We start from the raw sequence: 21440 nt of genomic DNA, 5'->3' as shown, positions 1-21440 counted from the left end.
GTGGAAAAAGCGAGCGTGGAAGAAAAAGCCGGGACTGTCATTGAATTTAGGCTTTCTTAGCAAAAATTTCTCTGCATTTCTTGAAATTGCTCTCATAATTTCTGTGTAAAGTCAACTGCAAGTCCTTTCCAGAATGGCTGCGGCCTCTGGTGGCTCGTCAGTACTTCTGTGAATCAAGAATCAGGGGAAACCCAATGTCCTTTGAAGTGACTGGCTCCAGCTGAGACTGTAATGTAGCCCAAGGGCATCTTTCCGAGTATGAGTGTGCAGATCCTCAGCTACAGGAGCAAAGTTCTGGGTTTCCCATTAGGTATGGAAATAAGAGCAAATATGGAAGTTTGAGGTTTGAGTTTTCTCTACTGTTTCCTGTAATTAAGAAAATGAGATAATAGAAACTGTCTTATGCAGTGCCTGCTATAGACGGGGGTTCCGCACTGATCTACTTTTAGATAAAACTATTAATGCAAGGTTTCTCTCTGATACTCCTAAATCTCTATATTACAATTGGCTAATGCTTCGCAGTTTCTCTTGTGATCACCCTCATAACAGTGTGAAAAAGCAGTGGTATCTATAGAATCGCCGGTGCCTGCAGCAGTAGCTTCAAACCTCTTTGTAGTTCTGTGTTTCTTGTAGTCATTTCACTCAGCTCTAAGTGCCAATGAACTCAAGGTCCAGAAAGCAACGAACTTCAGTGTCTCACAGTGAAAGTGATGAGTCTTGAAAACTAGCAAATGTAATTCTTGGTTTTGCAAGTAATGTGCATCTGCTGTTCTTCACATAGTCCGTGAGACCAGGGCAAATCTGTAAAGTGGAGTTATGGGAAGAGTTGTAGATAGCGGAGATGAATCTTCAGGGGGGGAGAGGAGGGTGGACTTTTAGGTAGAAAACAGATTGGGCCGGAGGGAAAGCAGGGGGGTGTGGGTAGGACCACACCAGGCCTGGCCAACCTTCTTCAAGGTTGTCAAAGAAGGCTTTGAAAGGACTTTTAGCTACGTGATGGATTTTTATTTATGGGAGAGCAGCTATGAAGAGTGGTTATCAAAATATAGGATCGCTGCAGAGGAATCCTGAAGGGATTGGAAGTACTGGGAAAATACCGAGGTGGGAAGGGTGAGTGGTGACATTTGCGGGTGGCAGTGAGAAGACAGCTAGCAGCTTCAGCACGATGCCTTAGGCCTGGCTGGATTGGGAGTGAGTGATCGTGAGGGGAAGGAGCAGCTCTCAACTCGCTGGCAGTCTGGGTCGATGACACGCCACCGTGGATCTTTGCCCTTCTTGTGGCTCCCACTGTCTCCTCCTCAACCACTTCTCCTTGAGGTTCACTGGAGAAGAAAGCAGTGGCATCAGCAAAGGCTGCTAAGAGTGAGTTGGCTGCGAAGCCCAACTGGGTGAAGGAAGAGGCTGTGAAGGACTGGTCGGAGCTGCTGAGCCAAGCCTGGTCCACTCATGCCTTTCCACCATGGGGTATCTGACTGATGGTATCAGTCCCGTAACTGCAGCTGGGTGACTGAAGAAACAGGAGCATCACCACTTGCCAAAAATCCCAAAGGAAGTTTGTGCCAGCAGCAGCCTGTTAAACCTCACACTTCTCAAATTTGAAAGCAGCTGTAGGAACAAGTGTGTTATTAGTGTAATTTAGGGTGGTTCTACAGCTGAGCCTGAACACGGGACAGTGTTTAGCGTTGGGGTGGTTACAATTTCTTCGCAAGTTCTGATAGGGAAGTTGCTTCGGTTGGAGCCGCACCTCAGGCTGCAACTGTGTGAGGTCGCCGAGCCCACTGCCTCACCATCCTCTGGGAAACTTTCTGCCTAAACCAAAAAGAAATCCAGCAATTACCCTTGGTACTTGCAGAGTTCCCTGGGATTTCCCTCTGGTTAGGTTAGGTAGTAGCTGGAACAGTTCGTGTGTGAAGGTTAGCTCAACTGCAAATCTCGATGGTCTCTAGCAATTGTACATTTGTAGGGCCCGCGGAACCCTTTGTAAATAAATTACACTCTAAAAATTGGAAATACGATAGAAAGTGCATGCTCGTGGGAAAATCCATTAGGGGTGAGATAACTATAGACTTTGCTTAAACAAGGTTTTTGCTTTCCTTCATAATTTTGTTGACTCAGCCTGTATTTCAAACATCAGTGTTCAAAGTGAGAGAGCGAGCAATATCACGTGTCGCACCTGGTTAACTGCTCAGCATTCCAGGGAGGAGGAAAAAACCCTGATCAAGTGTGATAGCTGAAAAGAAATGAATATATATATAAAGTTGTTTGTTTTTTTTTTTTAAAAAAACACCCTTTAGTTTTCCATATTTTTTTATAGTTTTAATGACAGCCATATTTTTCATCATCCATAGTACATATAAAATATTGTGCTTTTTTTTTTTTTATGCCCAGGAATACAATTTCTGCATTTGAGTGTCTTTCTCCCTGACATCAATAACATTATAAATTTGTCTAAATTCAGCAAGTAAAAACAAGGTTGAAAACTATGTTTTATACCACTAGCTGCAGGGGGCATAAAATTACGGTAATTTGTGGCTTTGCTATTGTCAGTCATGTACAAGAGTTTTTCCCAGTGGAAATTTATCACGCGCCTGACACTGAACATGCTACAAAGCTGCGAGGTGTTTTTCTAATACAAAAGCACCGAGAAATTCCCTACAAAGTATAAAGCTAAATATTCGTTCACCTTTCGGTTGTCTTGCTTTTAGAAGGGACAAACCTGAAGCAAGTGTGTCCAAAGCGTTTGGCGGTGCTGAGCTCTGCTGTAATCAGACAGCGCATTTTTCTAGGTAAAAATAATACTTGGCCAAAATGTTTTTTTTGGTTTTTTGTTTTTTTTTTTTTCTTAAGTGATTGCTATAGCAGCTGTGGGTAGCGGGGGAAGGCAGGGAAGCAGGTACAGCATGCGATGGGGAATGGCCAGAGCCCCTGTACGCAGAATTACTGGTGGAGCAGTGGGAGGGTGACTGTTCTCACTGGCCTGAAATGCCCCTGCAGCTCGGTGAGGGTGGCAGCTCCTGCCTGTATTGCTAGGAATTACAAGCCAAGAAGTTTATTAAGTGATTGAATTAAGGGGATGCCAAAAGAGCCAAAAAAAAAAAAAAGAGTTGTTGGCGCTCTGCCTCTCTCAGCAGAGGTCAGAGTCTCTTGGGGTGATGGCTGCCCCAAGTCTGACCTCCAACTCACCCACCTGGAAATCCAAGGACTGCCCTGCGCAAGGTCACATCCTGCAGCTGGAGGCAGCTAATTAGGGCAGCCCATGTCCCGTTTTTCAAAGTTTTCAGTCTGTGCACCACATTTTGTTGTTGCCTGGCTTGGAACTGCATTTTTTGGTTTTGTGCCTTTCTACAATGAGATGAGGCACTGCGTCAAGGTGATTAGCTGTTTTTCAATAAGAGTAGTGGAAGGTTTGGGTGTTTGTTGTTGAAAAGCAGTCATTAAGGTAATACTCGGTTCTTTTGGGGCACTATTCTGAGCATCATGACTTGCATCATGAGAAGGAAGATGTTTACTTGCGTCAGGGAGGAGCTGCTGGTGGTGACTGGACTGGCGTAGCAGAGGGGATACGCTTTTTATTTTTCTTTTGACTTTCTCAGTGAAACATGAAGTCTCTTTCATTTTAAAAAAAAAAGTTCCTGTTGTTTTCTAAACTCCTCCCTCAGCCCTCAGTAAATGAAAGTGAGCAAAGGTACTGTCTTGAAGAATGATGATATTAACTAGTGCAGTTATATATCATCACAAGGCTCTGCAGGTTTTGTTTCTGACTATTTGTGAATATTCATAGATTTCCAATTGCTGTGCATTTGCTTGAAAATTCAGTACTGAATTAGTAGGCGACTATCTTGTGGGCTAATTTGCTTGTGTACAAAACACAAATTATTTTTGAGGCAAGTGGCGTTGTTTGTTTATTCGCCATATGGTGAGTAGTTTTATGCCTCTAAAACCACTTGCTAAACATGAAAAATTAAGGTGAGGCAGAACACAGTACTGAGATATGCCGGGAATCTTATCAGCATCTGATTAGATGCTTGAAAAGAAGCAGAAGATCTAAATGTGTTGTTGATGGGAGATGCTGGTTCTGGAGCCGTGATGCAAAGATTGAGGGGGTCTTTTAAGTTGCATTTCCTTAGCACTGGAAGCATTAAAAGTATCAAATCGTAACCATGAAAGCAAAATAATGCCAATGAAATTTGCAATTCAGAATAACCATAAGTTTGATTTAATGACAAAATAAACATCAACAAACACTTTTATTATTAATTATATAAATTGGCAACAGCACTTTATAAATTATGGCTCTGATTGCTTTTTAAATATTTCCCGGAAAAAAAAAAAAAAAAGAGCTATCATAGGCGTCACTGTTGTGTGTGTATCTACATGCGTATGTAATCTATTCATGCAGATACCTCTACATATACATATTAATATGAACACACGCAAATATATAGATGCTTTTTAAAGCTCGTCAGTTCTTAAAAGGGTTAAGCGGTTTTAAAATTACCTCAACCCACTGCTTAAACATTGTTGCCTTAATTAATAGCTGCTAACATATGAAGGGCTTGTCTTGGCTCTCAGAGTATGAAAAAAAGAAGCAGCATGTCACAGAGCTCCATGTGCACTGTTTCTTGTCTACTGCCATTAAAATTAATCAATGTGGCTAAAACCTGAAAGGTTTGTTATTCCTCGTACGAGTGGACATACCAACACCTGCAATTTCTTACCCATAGATTTTCCTTGTGTAGTGTATTGTCTGGGTTTTTTTTTAATTATTTTTAAAAAGAAATTTTGTCCTTTTTTTTTAATAAAAAGGGATGGCTATTGATACTTGCTACCGATTTAGCATTTCTGAATGCATTTTGCAATGAACAAATATGGGATGAAACTTCCAACAGCTACTTATTAATTTAGCTTAGCCAGAGTGAAAGCTAATCCTTTCCAAATGACGAGTTAAAAGTATTTTGGAGGACTGCCACTACCCACCAGCCAATATGCAAAGCAGTGTTTCTATAATCCATTTTCTAGTGCTAAAAAAGTTTGTCCCTCTTACCAAGTGGAGAGGCTGCATAAACTTGGAGCGGAGGTTGGGGAAGAACTTCTCACCTCTCCTCGACTTACATACTCTAAGTAATAAAGACAAATTTTTCTTATCTGTTGCTTTACAGGTAAGACACCTCCAGTGAACGGAGGCGTTGTAACAACACACGGTGCTGTTGTTCACACACTGCTTTGTTTTTATAGCATCCATGTAACCAACACAGATTTTTAGTTTTGTTTTGTTTTGGTTTTTTTTTAATTCTCTATTTGGTGAATTTTCCTTACAAATATCGTTGTTGCTTGGATTTGGTGTTCCCATTCCCAAATTTGACGTGCATGCGGACTGAAACCCCGTAGCCTGTCGCAGATAGGTCGTGCGCCAGGCAGTTCAGACAGCAGTCGGGCAAATCGGCTCGTGAGCTCTGCAACCCGCTACACGTGGTGCCGTTTCAAAACCAGCTTTACGCTGCCGCGGTTGCCTGCAGTAGCAGGGACCGTGACTGACAGCCGAGGACATCTTTTCCGAACCTGCCCAGGGAGGATACCGGAGAGCAAAGACGGTAGCGGGTGAATCCTCCTGACGGCGGCATTGTGGGACTGGCGGGCAATGCTCTGCTCGAGTGGCACGTCTGCCTTGCCACGGTGCTGAAGTCTGTAACGATGTAAACGCTGTCGCCTGTGGAAGGGGCAGCACGATGAGTTTCACGCAGTGACTGGCTGGTGGTCTTTACTCTTTGTGTTGCGGTTGTTGCGGACTGCTGTAACGCTGGTTACACCAATACAGGGAGCGCAGGCAGGCGGGCACGCCGGGCTGCTGCTGCCACTGGGGAGTCTAAGGAAAAGGAACGGCTACTCTGAAACTTGGAAAGGAAAGCTGTGCTGAAATTAAATTATGATACTTAGCCTTGGTTAGAACTCCCGGGAAGATTTCTGGTCCCTTGCTAACCACTCTTTTTTTTGCAGCAGCAGCAGCTCCGCTGTGGACGTGTGAAACGCTTCCCACGCACAACTAACGTGAAGCAGGACACGATCGTAGAGGCCGAAGCGCACAGCGTCATCTTCACGGGCTGAGAGGTGCATCATTCCCCCTAAACCCGTACTATTTTTCAGCTCCTGGTAGTGCGAGTGGGGCAGGTTGTGTGTCATCCACCCACTCTTCCCTGTGCTCTTCTCTGTACACAGCCCCACGGCGTGCTATTGTTAGGCATGAACGCTAATTGCTGGTATTTCAAGGCTCCTATCTTCTTATTGCTAAAGCCTGTAACAATAATCACAGCCTATATTCCCCATCTCTAGGCATCAAGGAAACAAGATATGATCATAGGCAGCGTGCTAATGTAATTGTAGTATATAGAATATGAGCTTTTTCTGTGTAAACACAGGCCTGGCCGCATCCTATGATAGCTCTTCCTACACTCCATGCGATGGCTGTTCCTCGGCTCACCGCTCAAGTCCCCATTATGTATACATCTACCCTTGTCATAACACCACCTCTGAAACACTCACACCGTTTGGTCCTGCTGCATAATGTTAAGAGGGTGGAATTTTAAATTGAAAAAGGCTGTTTAAGTAATGTCAGCAGCCTGACTAATTTCACAAAAGGAAGGAAATTCAAAGTTAAGGCTATGGTATGTTCTTATCTGGATGCCTGAAGATTTCTGTGCATGACAATGTGCCCCTAAAATTCAGAGCTGTCCCTTACGTCTTTAATTTCTCCCATTGTGTCTCTCCTTTTTTCTATTGAACATCAAAGTGAATTCACAACAGAGAGTCAGCCTAGAATTTAATCCTCTAAATACCTTGAAAATAGAGGTTTAGACTAGAAGTACCAATATATACCCTTAAAACTTCAGTGTAATATAAAAGAGATTCTAATCACAACAGATCATTACAAAGAAGAGTAAACCACTTTAAAAAAATTAAGTGTCTTAAATATAATAAAAAGGAATAATTAAGAATCAAACAGGAAGCTGCTATTCTGACAATTTAATGATGCTGAATTGGACTGAAAGAATTGGCTTTGCCATTAAAAGGCAATGAAAATCTGATAATTTCAAAATGGCACTAGGATCAGATCAAGTGGGTTTTTTTTTCAAAATCAAATACAGCAGAACCAGAAAGAAATGGTAGAATTCACCTTAGAAAAACCTCGGAGTGTTTTGGATTCCTACTGCTGCCTGGGGCTGAAGCTGTTATTTTATCAGACCTGCTTAACATCTTTAAACGAGGGGCTTCCTCAGAATTTATTACCACGTGGAGCCTGTGGAAACTAATGTGGCAGCCCTAATTGCCAAAAAGAATAATAAAATATTGATGTTCTTCCATTCTTATTTCTTGAAAAAAAAAAAAAAGGAAAAAAAAAAAAAAAAGGGATTTACATAACAGCATCCAGGGCCTTATAGTCAATTACACTAGGAGTTTTCCACTGTGTGTAACATGTAAATGAAAGTAGAGTAGATGATGTGCTTTGGGTCTCTGTATATAAGCAAAGAGATATGCATCCAAACATTTAAAATCAAGCAAGCTAATATTATAACATGCTCGCAACAACTGTACACTTAATTTGCACGTGCATCTACCATGACTGTGTGTGAATTACAAGCATTTATTTACTGTTGCTCATTTTCTGAGTATTTGTTTGCTAAGCATAACTGGGTGCACAATGACAAGCCTTTCATAGATTGCACCATTAGATTTTTAATTACTGGAGGGGCAAGTTGGTATTAGGCACCAAACTTGTCAAATTGCTGTGATTTGCATTGCTGTGGAGAAGGACGTGATTAATAACAATCAATTGGTATGTATTTATACCGTAGAAATAAATCCAAGAAGGTGTGATAAAATTATCTGTTACAAGAAATCTGTACAGAAAGAAAATACCCATTTTGGGCATCAACAGCATCTCACTGGAACACAAAGGCAAAGCCTTAAAACACATATGCAAGTAGAAACAACGCAGAATCGTTAACAGTTGTGTTTTCCATCTTTGCACATTCTCCTGATGCATCAGTAAAATCTTCTGTGTTGCTTTCCTCTGCACTGCTCTTCTGAGTGCCCAAATGTTATATGTGCTACAGAAAATAGTGTTTTCTGTGTGCTCATCCTGCTTCTCTTGGAGGTCTCTGAATTAAGTACATGATCACCATATGTTCAAACGTTATGGACTAAAACATCAGCTATTACGAAGTGGGATGCATCCTTTTAAATCAGTGGCCCATATCTCAGAGTATTTCAAGGTGCGGGGAACTCATAAGCATCTTGTCACCTGTAAACCCCCAATGTCAAACAAACAAGCGAAAAAAAACCCCAAACCAAACAATCAAAAACATAAGGAAAAACCCAGCCCCAGGCTGAAGCCCCAGTTTGTTACAGGCTCTGTGGGGGAGCACCGCCTGCCTTCCGACTCCTGGAGTTCTGCTGCCATCCTGTGGCCAGCCGGGCAGCCTCACCCGGCGCTACCAGCAGGTACCTGCCGCCGAGGTGACCAAAAAAAAGCTCGTGGGCTTTCTCCTGTTTTCTTGCAAGGGACGCTGTAACCTGCTGCCCCCTCTGCATGCTTTGCTGTTACCAGTCTTGGTTTGATTTCTGCTTGATGAACCTCAGAGATAAGTAGTACAGAAGCAGGAAGCTGCAAATGATACCAGCGAGGACGAGATAGCTCACGTAGAGAGGATGGGAGTCCAGGTCCAAAGCCTGAGTGATCTGGAACCACGGATAACACAAAATTAGGAACGGACACAAAATTTTCATGCTGGATCTGTGAAGTGTGTTCTACACATGAGCTTCCCTGGCCCCTGCTGCCTTTCCCCTTGCTTTCCAGCTGGATGTGACTTTCAGAGTGGTTTGGCAGCTGGTTACAGCTACGCTGTATCTGGGGGCTGCGGTACTGCAGAGCAACAGAGTTCAGCTTCTGAACAATTTCAGCAAGCACATAGTTGGGGCTTGTGTAGAAAATAGTTGCCCTTTATTCTTCTCTTTTTTTTATTTTTTTTTTTTTTTTTTTTTCCTTTTCCACTAAAAAGCATAAAAGGAGTGACTGCTGTAGGGGTATCTTTAGGGACAAATTTAAAATATACCAAGTGTAATGCGACTTCACACATTGATTTAGTGTTTGCCAAATTTGAGGCCTACAACATTACTTAAATATGATAGGCATATAAATAGCATCCTAATTAGTTATCAAATGTTTGTAAGAATTTTTATTAGCGACTTACAAGTTTCCCTGGTATTTGAAAGGTAGTATTTCCAACAGTCATTTCATATGTGAGGTCAGTGAACTGAATTTGCATCATGCCTTGAAAATTCCATCTGAGAAAAGAGATTTTAGAAACCCAAAAAGGAACTGGAAAAAAATGGCAGAAAGAAATAAATTTATATACATACAGAAAACTTACTTGAGACCTCAAAAACTGCTGTGTTGCTGCCAAATACAGCAGGATTGTCTAATGGCTTGACGAGAGGCTGTAAATATGTAACAGTTTATTATTGGGCAAAATGGCAGGTATATTTTATGTTATTATGTGGAGATGGAAAATTAGCAAAGAGCTAATATCCATACCCATCAAACTCCCACTGTCAACTCTCATTGGAGCTCAGTCTTCATCTACTGGATATAATACTTTTTGCTTGAAAAATTTAGCAACGATGTAAGAATCGAGCCTTTCACTAGTCCTCTTTGACCAAACTTATTGTTACCTCATTTTCAGATGGAGAAACTGATGTAAAGTGAATGGTCTGACTCCACCATCACCACCCAAGAAGATAATTGCAAAGGTAGGATTAAAGCTGAGTTTTCCTGCACAGCTCGCTCAGCCTCACAACAACCAGTCGCTGATGAAAACCATCGATGTTTCAGTTTGGAGGCATGATGGGAGCTTTGTCTTACCTGTCCAGAGGTTTTCCAAGCTTATCACAAAACCGCCACTCAGGTAGAAGGATGTGAAAAGGACGTTGCCGAAGAAGGCTGAGAGCTGTAACGTTGGCAGCAGTGCTGCCACCCAAAGTGCCATCGCACGGGCGCTATATACAGCCAGCCACACCGAGAGGAAGTTCAGCAGGAAATGTTCCGGCTCAGGAATGAGGTTTGCCAGCCAGTAGATAGGAACCCCATAAATTATAACAAAAGTGCAGTGTTCTGGGAGTTCCCCCAAAATCTGTTCAGGAAGGAAAAGAAAAAAAAAAAAGAGGGAATAAGTTGAATGATAATTGTAAAACCACCTGCGATGCACCTTAATGTACTTGTGGACTGTTTATGAAAACTATAGGAAATACTCCCTTAGAATGCAATAATCTCCCTGTTAGGTGTTGTCAGTGACACGCAAAAACAATCCATAACAGACATTGAAATCCTCACTAATTTTTTCTCCAGTTGTGACAATTCCTGTAACTAATTGTTAAATTGAGAGGATTCTTGTTACAGATTAGATGTCTTGTTTTGTTACAGTTTTGGCAGGTTCTAAGAATTTAAGACGCTCTCCCTGAGAACTGGTGTGCTCGGTAACAGTAACGCTGCTACTGACTCATGGCAACTGTGTATTTTGTCCAAATTTGGTTCAACCCAGTTTGAGATCAAATTTGAGATGAATTTGGCTATTGGTCACATCCCCACTTTGTCCCAAAGGCAGTCCAGTTAGTAGCTACTTAACTTATTGTAAAACAAAAACATGCTTAGGATTTTCTCAAATATCTAAAGGTACGTATAGAGAGTATTATGATTATTTCTTCCAAAGAGGGTTCCTACTATCCTTTAATACTAAGGTTTTAACAAATTGCATCGTTTTCTCTATGAATAATGATGTGCAATCTTTGTGACACAATGCAAAGAATATTTTTCTCTGGCAACCACTAATAAGCATTTAAAATCTTGTGCAGAAATGGAAACCTAAATTACAGATGCTATGGCAGGCAGAACTCATCTAACAGTGGCAACATCACAAAGAAGGGATTATTCTAAACTCTTGTGAAAAAGAATGTAATTTTTTAAAAGTTCTAAATTTATTTCCAGAAACTCTGGCTCTTTATGCACTTAGTACAGTTGTTTGTTTCTGACTGGTACAGGCACAAGCAACTACTGGAAATGTCACAGTTAGCATTTTGTCATTTCTGTTTTACCTTTGCTTTAGCATTTAATATGAATATTTTGTTGTACAGATCAAGACATGCAATCAAACTTTCAAAGACGCTTCAGCAAATTAAATATTCAGCTATGTAAAACTGTCTACCTCAAATTTGAGTTTGAGATTTCTCAAATTTTGGGCAAGCAACCCAGTGAAAGATTCTTCTTTGGCTTTTCTGGGGTGGGATCTCGGCCATGACTTATGGCAACAGATCTAAGGTAGTGTGAGTTTTAATCCATTAATGCCAAGGAAGTAAGAATGCTAGCCTTGGCTGGCAGACACAAAAGAACAAAGTCTGATATGAATGTGATCATTTATACAACAAGGCTTTGGTTGGTTTGTGTTTTTTAATGTTAAAGCCAGCTGTTTGTATTTCCTGGCAACAAACCCAATTACCTTAGCAAAGAAGTATGGGCTAACAGAGTACATTCCATCTTCCAAGTCATGATAAAGCATAGCTCTTTCCGAATGACCTGCAGGGTAGGAACAAACAGGTTGGTTTCATCCCGGGGTTGCATTAATAAGTATAATTTTTCATTGATTTAGGAATTTTCTGATTTTGATTGCTTATAACATTTACAAGAAAACTGACACTTACATTTGGCAATAACATCCAAAATGACTGTGAATGGGATTAGTGCACCTATCATGTACAACAGTGCTGTTGTGTCACGAATAGAGAGTCTGGTTTTCTCATGGCCATAGTACAAAAATCCAATTAACAATGACATGAGAAGGGCCTCAAATCCATGGATTAATAACGTTGAAATATCTCTGAAGTCATTGGAGACTTGGCGACTAGGAAAACAGCAACATTGACCGTAAGGTATAGTACTTACTAATGCCAGTTATATTCAAGCAAATTGCCCCAACCACTCTGCTACAATAAATTTGTGGAACTTGCTGACTTTGAGTAGGACAGGAGTTGGGCTGTCTGTTTCTGTAAAGGATTTTACCTAATCAAACCTGTTGAGCTACTGTAGCTGCCTAGTATTTCAGGTCTGAAAGCTTGAAGGAAGGCAATGGGAATGGGACAATCTGATTTTGGAGACACAGAAGCAATTACTTCAGTTATAGGAGTCTCTCTCTTAAGGACCTGTGTGTACGCTAACAACAGCTGATACTGGTAGTGATGTTCTACATGTATTAAACCAGCTGGTCGTGTTTCTTTTGAGTACACAAGCATGAGACCCAATTACAATATCCATCAATTCTGGTTGTAATCAGTGAAGCCACCTGGCTTCAAATCTGAGGATGCCTGAGCCTACCATGAGGCTGCCTGGGCTTGCTGAGGGTTGAGTCACCACGCTTTAGCATGGAGAGCAGCACAGCAGTACCCAAAACTGGGATGCACATTCCTGAGTCCGGAGGGTCTTGCTGCTTCTTAAAACTGAGGGCTCCCAGCAATGTGAGCTGGAGGGGACTGTGTCTGGAAGGAGCCCTAGGGCGGAAATGTGTGGCCGTCCTGACATCTGGCTGCTGTCCTGCTCAGGGGCTGGGGTGAGCCAGTAGAGAAACACCTCTGCTCTATGGCTTGCTCAGGCCTAGTGCAAGTAGCGCACTTTCAGCAAATTCTCATTTTGTCCTTCTTTCTTATGATTTAAAATACAACTGGGCATGATACATAACTGTTTAAGCTGGAGATGTTACCTCAATAATATAGTAAACTGCTTTAAGACTCCTGGTAACTGATCACTTGAATGGTGAGGCATGTTGATAGCCTCTTCTGAATTTAAATGGGACCTGTCCAAAAGAAAAGAGGAAAAAAAAAAAAAAAAAAAAAGAAATTAACACAGGATGTAGCTGTTATTCCAGGTTTGCTGTACAACCCTCTTCTCTTTACCTTTGCTTGCTGAATGTGGTTGCAACATTGTTGTCTTCAGTAACTTTCCATAAGAAATCATCAAAATCTTTGACTTTTTCTACGAACAACTTGGCAAGAGTATTTGCTCTTTTTCGGCTTTCCATCTCCTTTTCTGCTGTCTGTTTATCAATACTAGTCAAATCAACTGCAAGACATTATTTGATGTGAGTCCATGTGCTACAGGTGTGATAAATTTATGATGTGTTTAGAATCAGCGATTTCATCATGAACAAACAGTACCACCTGCGTGCATGCATTAAGCTACAGTGGTTACAACTTTTTCAGTTACTTTAGGTAATTAAAGATCAGATTTTAATGTCTATTTTGTCTTGGGAGATGTTTCTTACCTAGGCATTCAATGAATCACTGAGAGATTTCATAATTGATTATTATAATATCGTAAACTACTATTTCAGATTTTTCTAAACTTAATAGTGGCTTGAGAGGGGTGCTAAGAATAAATCATTTGAATTTCCTTCCTGGCATGTAGGCATTTACAGTCTGTTATGTGACTTTGACTTAAATCACATGTTTTTTCCCCATCTGCAAAATGATAGTTATCTTTTTTCGTATCTTAAAAAGGTGCCATAAACTTTACCTGATACTGAGAAAGCCCAAGAAGAACATTATCCAAATCAACACAGTAGCAGCAACAATAGTTGACCTAGCACTATTTTTTTATTTAACAAAATTATTTTTTTTAAATCTAAACTTTTAATAGTATTTTTCAATGCTGACCTTCAGTGTAGAGTGACAATGCCTGACATTTTGCAGGTGCTTTCTAGGAGAACTATCGCTGCACATTTCGTAACTCCTTACGTTGGGCTGATCATCTCTGTTCAGCCACTCTTCAGCAGGAGTTCATCAGAAATGGGTTGCAACCTGTCCTACCTCTTCCCTTCTGCCATGGTCTCCTGTTTCTCTGTCTGACACACAGCCAGCCTTTGTGCGTTTCCGTCAGGTGTGCTCCTTCTTGCTGTGGCATCCTCTACCATCCTGTCCCATTTCCACCTACCTGCTGCCCATATTTCTCTTCTCTTCCTATGGGTACTGACTCTGTGCATACTGCTAAATGATCTTCTGCCTCCCTTTCTCACCCTTCCCCACCTCCATGTCGTAGGGGTTTGTCTCTGTAACCACAGGCTGTAGCTAGAAGTTTCCCTGGGACTGCCTCATATTCTTCATTCTCATACAGGGCTGCTGCAAGCCTCTCTGGAGGCTGCGCTTGGCTGAGAAGCATTGCTCTGAGCCCTGGTGGTGGCAAAGGTCTTTTTGCAGGGCTTGACATTGAGGTTAACTTCTGTTTATCTCTGCACAGCTGATACGAGCCGACACCGCCTGCCACATAGGCACAGCTGAAGAGGTTACTCCAGAGCACTGAGGTCGGTGTCTGTACGAGGTTTCCTAGCCAACTGAAGTGCAAAGACCAAAGGGCTGGAACTGAACCAACCTCTGTGGTAAGAGACTACTGCCATTAGATTAACAGGGCCAGATTCCCTTTGCATGTTGCAAAACCAGAAGAGGAATGGATTTGGAACCACGTAGTTAAATTTCTTTGAGAAGAAGAATAAAAGGATTGCTGTTCTGAGTTTGGGTTTTCTCCCTTCCAATGTGCTCTGTTGGGCAGCGCTCCTGTTTCCCATTTACTATTCTAGGTGTGTATTATTCCTCACCCTGGGAAACTAGTTTCCCACATTTCTTGACTCAGAAGTCAGAGAACTGGCTACAGAAAACAATTGATCAGTTCACCTATGTCTGTCTTGGTGAGGGTAAAAATTTCAACCAGCTAAAACATGGGGAAAAGTGTGCTAAACATGGAGGAGCTGCTACACCTGGCAGGGTTGGAAGGATTATTTAAAATTGATTTTGTCCATACCTCTTGTTTTTGTTACATTTCCTGTACTGACAAATAAAGATCTTATTAAAACCTGAACAGTATTGATTTGAGTCGGTTTTAAGGCATTTCTAAGGCAGTTATGATCAATAAAAATCAATGTTAGCTGATACACTTACGAAAGCAAATGATTTCCAGTAACCTTTTTTTATGACTGCTTGATACTAACCATAGAAATCTGCAGGATTGCTGTACCTTGGGCAGGGATAGCCAAGTTCTGTGAAGTAATGGACCATGTCTCTAGCTGTTCCAGAATAGACAGTGACTCCAGAAGTCATCAGAAGAACTAAATCAAACAGTTGGAAGATATCTGACCGGGGCTGATGAAGTGAAAGAAGAACTAATCTGTTTCCTCTGGCCAGTCTGGATAATGTTATCACAAGGTTATGTGCAGTAAAACTGTCCAGTCCAGATGTGGGTTCATCAAGTATGAGTATTCCTGCCAAAGACAGTAAGTTTAGCTGTGGAAAGCAGCATGTTTGATTTGGAAAATATGTTCTAAGTGAAATGGTGCTAGTTCATGAAATCTCACTGATATATTCCATTTTTTTTTTTAAGTCCAAAGTACATTTGATACCAGCATCACATAATATTCAACAATGGCAATTTCTTCCCCTATCTTACTGAACATGATGACCAAGAATAATTATTTCAAATCTTATCGTGCTCCCACTAGAAACAAGATTTTTTTATTATTATTTTTCATTGGGATGCAGATTTAAGTTCCTTATTAAATTTACATTCTTCTCTGCAGTTTTGCACTGCCTGTACAAATATCAGCTACGTGAATATTAATTAATACAATAGTACTAGTTCTGTATCTTGCCTACTGAAATATTTTGAATTAAATGTTTGATATTTAAACCTCTTGCCTTATTCATGTGTTAAAGCACAGTATTCATTTAGATAGCTCCTCCTCCCAGCCTGTGCTCTATTTTGCACCTATTCGCACATATATATGAAGAGATATGCATATGTTCAGATTTTTTGTTTGTTTGCTTTGCAATTGATTGTTACAAGGTTGAAAGTGTTTTATTACTTGGCAGTGTTTGTGTTGTTATAGAACTTAATGGCCTCAATCAACACAAAGCAATGTCTGTACACAGACATGGTTTCAGTGCTGAGGGGTATACCACGTGTTTGAAATGTAAAGAAAACTTTACTTATTTTTCCTAGAACTAACTATTTTTTTTTTTTACTTCAATACCAGCATGTCTATTCCTGAGCATCACTTTTTACAAAAAAAAAAAAGGCTTCTGCTTTCCCCAAAATTACAAAAATATAATTTTATGCAAGCAAAAAATTCTCAGACCCATTTCCCAGTGGAAGAACTGATGGGAAATCTTGCTCAACAAGAGGCTCAGCCAAGATTAGGAGTGCTTTTGATATATATAAGGGCAGATAGGGCATTCAATCCTGCAAAATCAACTGTGGATTTAGCTTTGTTTTGCTTCTGCTGAAAATTATGGAAATTTCTAGTTCACCTGCGGCATGAGCCAGCCACATCAGTAAGTTGCACAAGACCACAATGACTGACTATACAGCCAAGAAAATCACCTTCCCTGTTAACGTTGCATATGTTGCTGGGTTGGAAGAAAGGAAAACAATCCTGATGTTATAATAGGCCAGCAGCCTTCCAAAGTTACTTGCGGCATGTGGTCAGATAAAAAGCAAACCTTGTACTGACATGCACAACCCAGACCACTGTTGGGAGGGTGACTTCAGGCAACTTTCAATAGCCTGTGTGATGGTGGTTTCAGAGAGCGGTGGCTGAAGGTTCCCGGGGTCCTCTGCCTGGCTCTGTCACTGCTGCTCCATTGGCAAAGGTGACAGAAGCGAAAGTGGGCTGGCTCCTGAACTGCTCTATTTACAGAATTATTGCTATAATAATTACATTATTACCTGTGATCGGCACTGATTTCAATTTAAGCAAACGCAGCAGTGCCCACCAGTCGCTGTGTTTGACTGCTATGGAGAGCTGACCTCCGGCAGAGGGTGAGGCAAGACCTGTTAAGTGTCCTGAGTATGAATCCCTCAACCTGCCCCAGGGGCAACTGTGTGTATGACTCTTCCCTGTAAGCTCCTATCTTCATTTACTGACCCATTTCCCCCAGTGGTCTGCAGTGGGCACAAGGAAAGTGTCAGGCTTTTGCTCACCAGGGTTCCAGAGCAGCTGCACACCGATGCTCACTCTCCGTCTCTCACCTCCCGAAACACCACGCAGGTACTCGTTCCCTACCCTCGTGTTTGCACACTGACGCAAGCGTAGTTCCGCTATAACATCTTCTACCTGGGCGGATCAGAAGGGTAAGAGAGATAAAGCAAGAGTTTATTTGCACAGTCGTGCATAGGTAAAGCTGAAAATATGATTACTGTGGTTAAAATTCATCTGGATGTTTCAGTGCCATCTGATCAAGAGACACTTGAAAACAAATCTTGATTTTAGAGGTAACATTAAGAAAGGCTCAGCGATCAGCAATTTAGTTCTTCTTTTAGCCTCGCTAATGCTTTCTCTAGATTGTCACTTTTTTTATGAGCTTTGGAACAATTGCTGGTTTCTATCTTGAAAGAAGAAAAAGGTTTATAATTCATAATCTACATAAAAAAATGCCAGATTAGCTGTTCTGACTCCAAATACACAGGATCTCTTGGATAATTCCTGTCAGACACATTTTTGACAACTTTATTTTTTTCCCAACAGCTTAATTACCCTTTTTTTCCTTTGCGAGTCTGAAAAAAACTTTGGAAGGCGCAATTTGGCAACGAACAATAGTGTTTCTCTGACAGTCAGGTGGGGGAGCAGTCGGTCATCCTGCCGCACATGTGCTATGCATTTCTTAACAAGCTGGGGAGTGCTGGGTTTGTTATTGATCATGATTTGACCAGACTTGATTTTGCCTCCATGATCCCGGCAGGTTATCACGTCAAGCAGTGATGTCTTTCCACCAGCTAGAAAAATCAAAATTGAAAATTAAATTCATTTCCAAGGGATCATTTTGAAAAGTGATTTAGTCACAGACAGAGGATGGAAGTTTTTGTTCCTTAACGTCTTTTCCCCAACCCTTCCTGAAGCTTTTCCAAAGCCACAGAGACAGAATGGTCCTGAAAAAAAATACCAGCTGCAAGCTCATATTCAGGAGATCTCTCTCCTCTGGAATGAAGTACGTGGCTTTAACCTTTGTCATTTCTCAGCAGAATTGGGTAGTTGGGCGTTGAGGATAGCTCCATGAACTCAAGAAGCACAGTCTTTTTGTCCTCTTGTTACCTCTCTTTCACTTTTGAAACACAGGTGAAAGGTGGTAGGTACCCTGTGCTTGGCTGCAAGGCTGTCACCTAAATGCTCGGCAGGAGCTTGCTTTGTGGAGGGAATTGCGAATTCAGAAACAGCAGCTGGAACAGCTGAATAACTAAGGCACTGAATGATTATACAGACAATAAGAATCTTAATCATGATTGAAATAAAAATTATTATGACTTCAATAAGACAAAAAGTAATTTAAATAATTAAGAAAAGCTGGCTCATACTCAGAGGTAAGAGAAGTAAAACAATGAAAACAAAACCTGATTTAGAATTAAATAGCAAATGAATTTTTCCTTTTTGCTGTATGATACTGTATGTAAACACACAGAGCTCTCTTATTATGATTAGATGTCATTTATTTCTAGTCTCCCTGTTGAAAGATTAACTCCACACTTGTTTCTTAATATATACATTTTAAAAAAGAAACCCATCCATCTGTAAACCACGTATTGCTCTATTTAAGAGTGACATATTGATTGCCATTGACAGTGTGAAACCCATCAGCAGTTTAATCCATTTTACTAAGGCATTTGATGAAATAGATGATAAACAGCTTTTAAAAATAGTTTTGACTAGTTTGCTGAAAGGGGTTTGTGCTCAGTGTATGTTACCTTACAAAGGTGCTATATCTATAACTCAATATGTTATTTCATCAGAAACTTTTCCTTTTATTTTCAGGAGAATCTCTAAGGTACAACTTCAATTACACTAAGGATATGTGCTAAGAAAAATTCCCACGGCAATGGGGAAGAAAAACCTCTTTTGTAGAAATAAAGTTAAAACTTCTTTGGCAAATATGCCTTGCCTTTGAGAGAGAGCATCTTCACTGAATCACTGAGCTAACCTGATGTAAGAGTCCAGTGGAGACACAGCAAGGGGGATTTTAACTCCAAAGTATGGGTACTTTTTATTTCAGTTTAACAGGTCACGTGTCTACTACTTCTACCCCTAGATGAGCTTAGATTCAACATGGGGTAAAGGCCATCTCTCCGTTAGTCAACCTCGCCCCGGAGAAGATTAAACCAGTCCCACCAGAAAATGAAAGGGGAAAAAAAAAGTGAGAAACCAGAGACCCATTTTAAAGGCAAACAGAAGAGGAACTGTCTTCTCCGTAAGTTTATTTTAATCAAAAAGCGATATTTTATCCTGTTAGAATTGTTTTAATCTGAAGGGAATTCCTGCTCATGGCTATGCAAGTTGCCACTGATCTTTCTTGTGGGGTCTGGCCTTATTCATCTGCTGTGTTACTGGGTAAGGTCTGCAGTTGGCCTGTTTTGAATCTGAGCCACGATGCTGTTTCATGTCCAGCAGAACTGGGACTGCAGGCCGCAATTATAACACTACCCCACTACACCTCAGGAAAAAACAGCAAATGTGTACAGGTCATAATAAAATTGGTTTTGAAACTAAATGTTAATTCCCCCTCCCCAGTATCATTCTTTGTTTCCTTATATTTTGTTTCCTTGTACGTTTTAAAGAATGTATTTAAGTGAGACATTTCCAATAGCTGTTTCTCAACTAGATTTTGCCATTCAAAAGACTGCAGACTACTGCTCTTGGCTGTGTATGTTTCATCTGAGAGTCGGTCAAATAACGAAATTTGGTTGCTCTTACCAGTGCTTCCTATAATAGCTAGCATCTGGCCACTTCGAACTTTTAAATTCAGATTCTGAATTATTGACACATGAGAACGGGGATCCGATTTCCAGGTCCATGGCATTTTCATCTGAGCGAGGCTTTCATACCAGGGAATCTGGGATGCCATGTTAACCTAACAAAGGAAGAAACAAATACCTTCAATTCCAACAATAAACTATTGAGCAATAAACATCTTCAAAGTTATGATGTTACAAGCAGAGAATATGTTAAAATAATATTGTCAATCTTCATAAATACATGGAAGAAAGTTTTTACAGCCAAGTATGGTTTTCATGCTTTGCTTCTTATTCCTGTTAAATGCTAAAGCTATCTCTGTCCTTTGTTACTTTAGTAATTTTTTGCTGTTGTAAATTTTAACTTTTTTTAATTTTTGTATAAAATTTGAAATTACTCAAACCTGAAAATTGTGAAGTTTACTCCAGATGCTATGGTGGCACAATGGGAGATGAAAAATTTCACTGGTTTGCCGAAATCCTCCTTATGTTTGTCATCCTCTTTGTCTCCTTCCATATGCTCATTCTTGCCAGCAAGGGCTCCCAACCACCCTAGCTGAACAGAAAGTCCCTCTGCCCCAGCCCTCAGAGGAATAATTTGTCTCAAGACTGAGAAAAAACAGAGCCTAGTAACAAACCTCTTTTCCTGTCTTGTCCCCTAGATTTACTGGATATATTTACAATGGAGAGTTTAGCTGGCTGTCAATATTGCAGCCAAGAGCATGATTCTCCTTATAAAACCTGTGTGTTTGACTGTGCAATGGTTGTGTGAATTAGCGTTGTGAAGTTCAGCTTTGTTCAGCTTTTAAAATGGCATGCATATAGAAACAGATATTGCTGGATGTACTCCCTGGTGAAGAGAAGTTACAAAGTACAACTTTTACCTGGTAGTTGAGTTCTTTAACCTCGAGAACGTTTGATTTTCCACTGTACGTGAAATACAGACTGTTATCTTCTTCAGAGCAAAAAATACTGTCCTGGACCTTGGTCTGGAAAAGTTGTTAGGTTAATTAGAATAGTTAATTGCAATAACTAAAGTGCTGTTAAAATTAGGGTTCAGAAAAGATGAAGCAGAAAGGCAAGTACATTTAATAGGATATAACAGTATTGATGATAAGTTACTGAAGTGCAGAAGTCTAAAGGGTTGAAATGAGTTATCTGTTAATCAGTGTGAAACACGCTTTGTTCTAGCGGCATGTGTGAGGGCCGAACATGCTGTGCTATGCTCTTCTATTTGCTTTCAGTTTAAATGGGATCACTTTCAAAATGGAGATCAATTTCATGCCACCATAAAGAGATTGGACTCTTTCTATTTTTGAGGAAAATAATGTACTGCTTCTGCAATGTTAGTCTACTGGATCAAAATGGTGCCTATTGAAATTCATAAGCTATGACAGCTAAAACTTAAGATTCACTGGAAGTATGATTGTTATTGAGTTCCGCAGAGACACGATAACTCAGAGGCTTTATGAACAACTAGGTATGCCACAAGGAGTACAGTCTCTTTCTCTTCTGTCTTTTAAATTCACAGTTTGTCAACTGGAACTTGGTGTTCTGAGATACAAGTTAAAATAACAGAGTC

At 40.6% G+C, this 21440-nt stretch overlaps 1 protein-coding gene across 1 annotated transcript in view; it reads right to left on the bottom strand.

Moving 5' to 3' along the window:
- Nucleotides 1-8595: 8595 nt before the first annotated feature.
- The window catches only part of LOC309669768 (ATP-binding cassette sub-family G member 8-like), a gene marked incomplete at its 3' end in the record, with an annotated part of 51961 nt that continues 39116 nt past the window's right edge, over nt 8596-21440 (bottom strand). Inside the window, exons 12-23 of the mRNA XM_082480539.1 lie at nt 20743-20847; nt 19821-19977; nt 17616-17854; nt 17063-17195; nt 15075-15344; nt 12991-13156; nt 12798-12890; nt 11746-11945; nt 11544-11620; nt 9917-10184; nt 9246-9373; nt 8596-8733 (exon numbers count right to left, since the gene is read on the bottom strand). Of these exons, the coding sequence (XP_082336665.1) occupies nt 8596-8733; nt 9246-9373; nt 9917-10184; nt 11544-11620; nt 11746-11945; nt 12798-12890; nt 12991-13156; nt 15075-15344; nt 17063-17195; nt 17616-17854; nt 19821-19977; nt 20743-20847 (1974 nt within the window). The remainder of the gene's footprint in view (nt 8734-9245; nt 9374-9916; nt 10185-11543; nt 11621-11745; nt 11946-12797; nt 12891-12990; nt 13157-15074; nt 15345-17062; nt 17196-17615; nt 17855-19820; nt 19978-20742; nt 20848-21440) is intronic.

This window comes from Vanellus vanellus, assembly GCF_965231255.1.
Source record: "Vanellus vanellus genome assembly, chromosome: 3".
NCBI lineage: Eukaryota > Metazoa > Chordata > Aves > Charadriiformes > Charadriidae > Vanellus > Vanellus vanellus.
The sequence above is the reverse complement of the archived record's forward strand: the minus strand, read 5'-3'. Positions and strand labels throughout refer to the sequence as shown.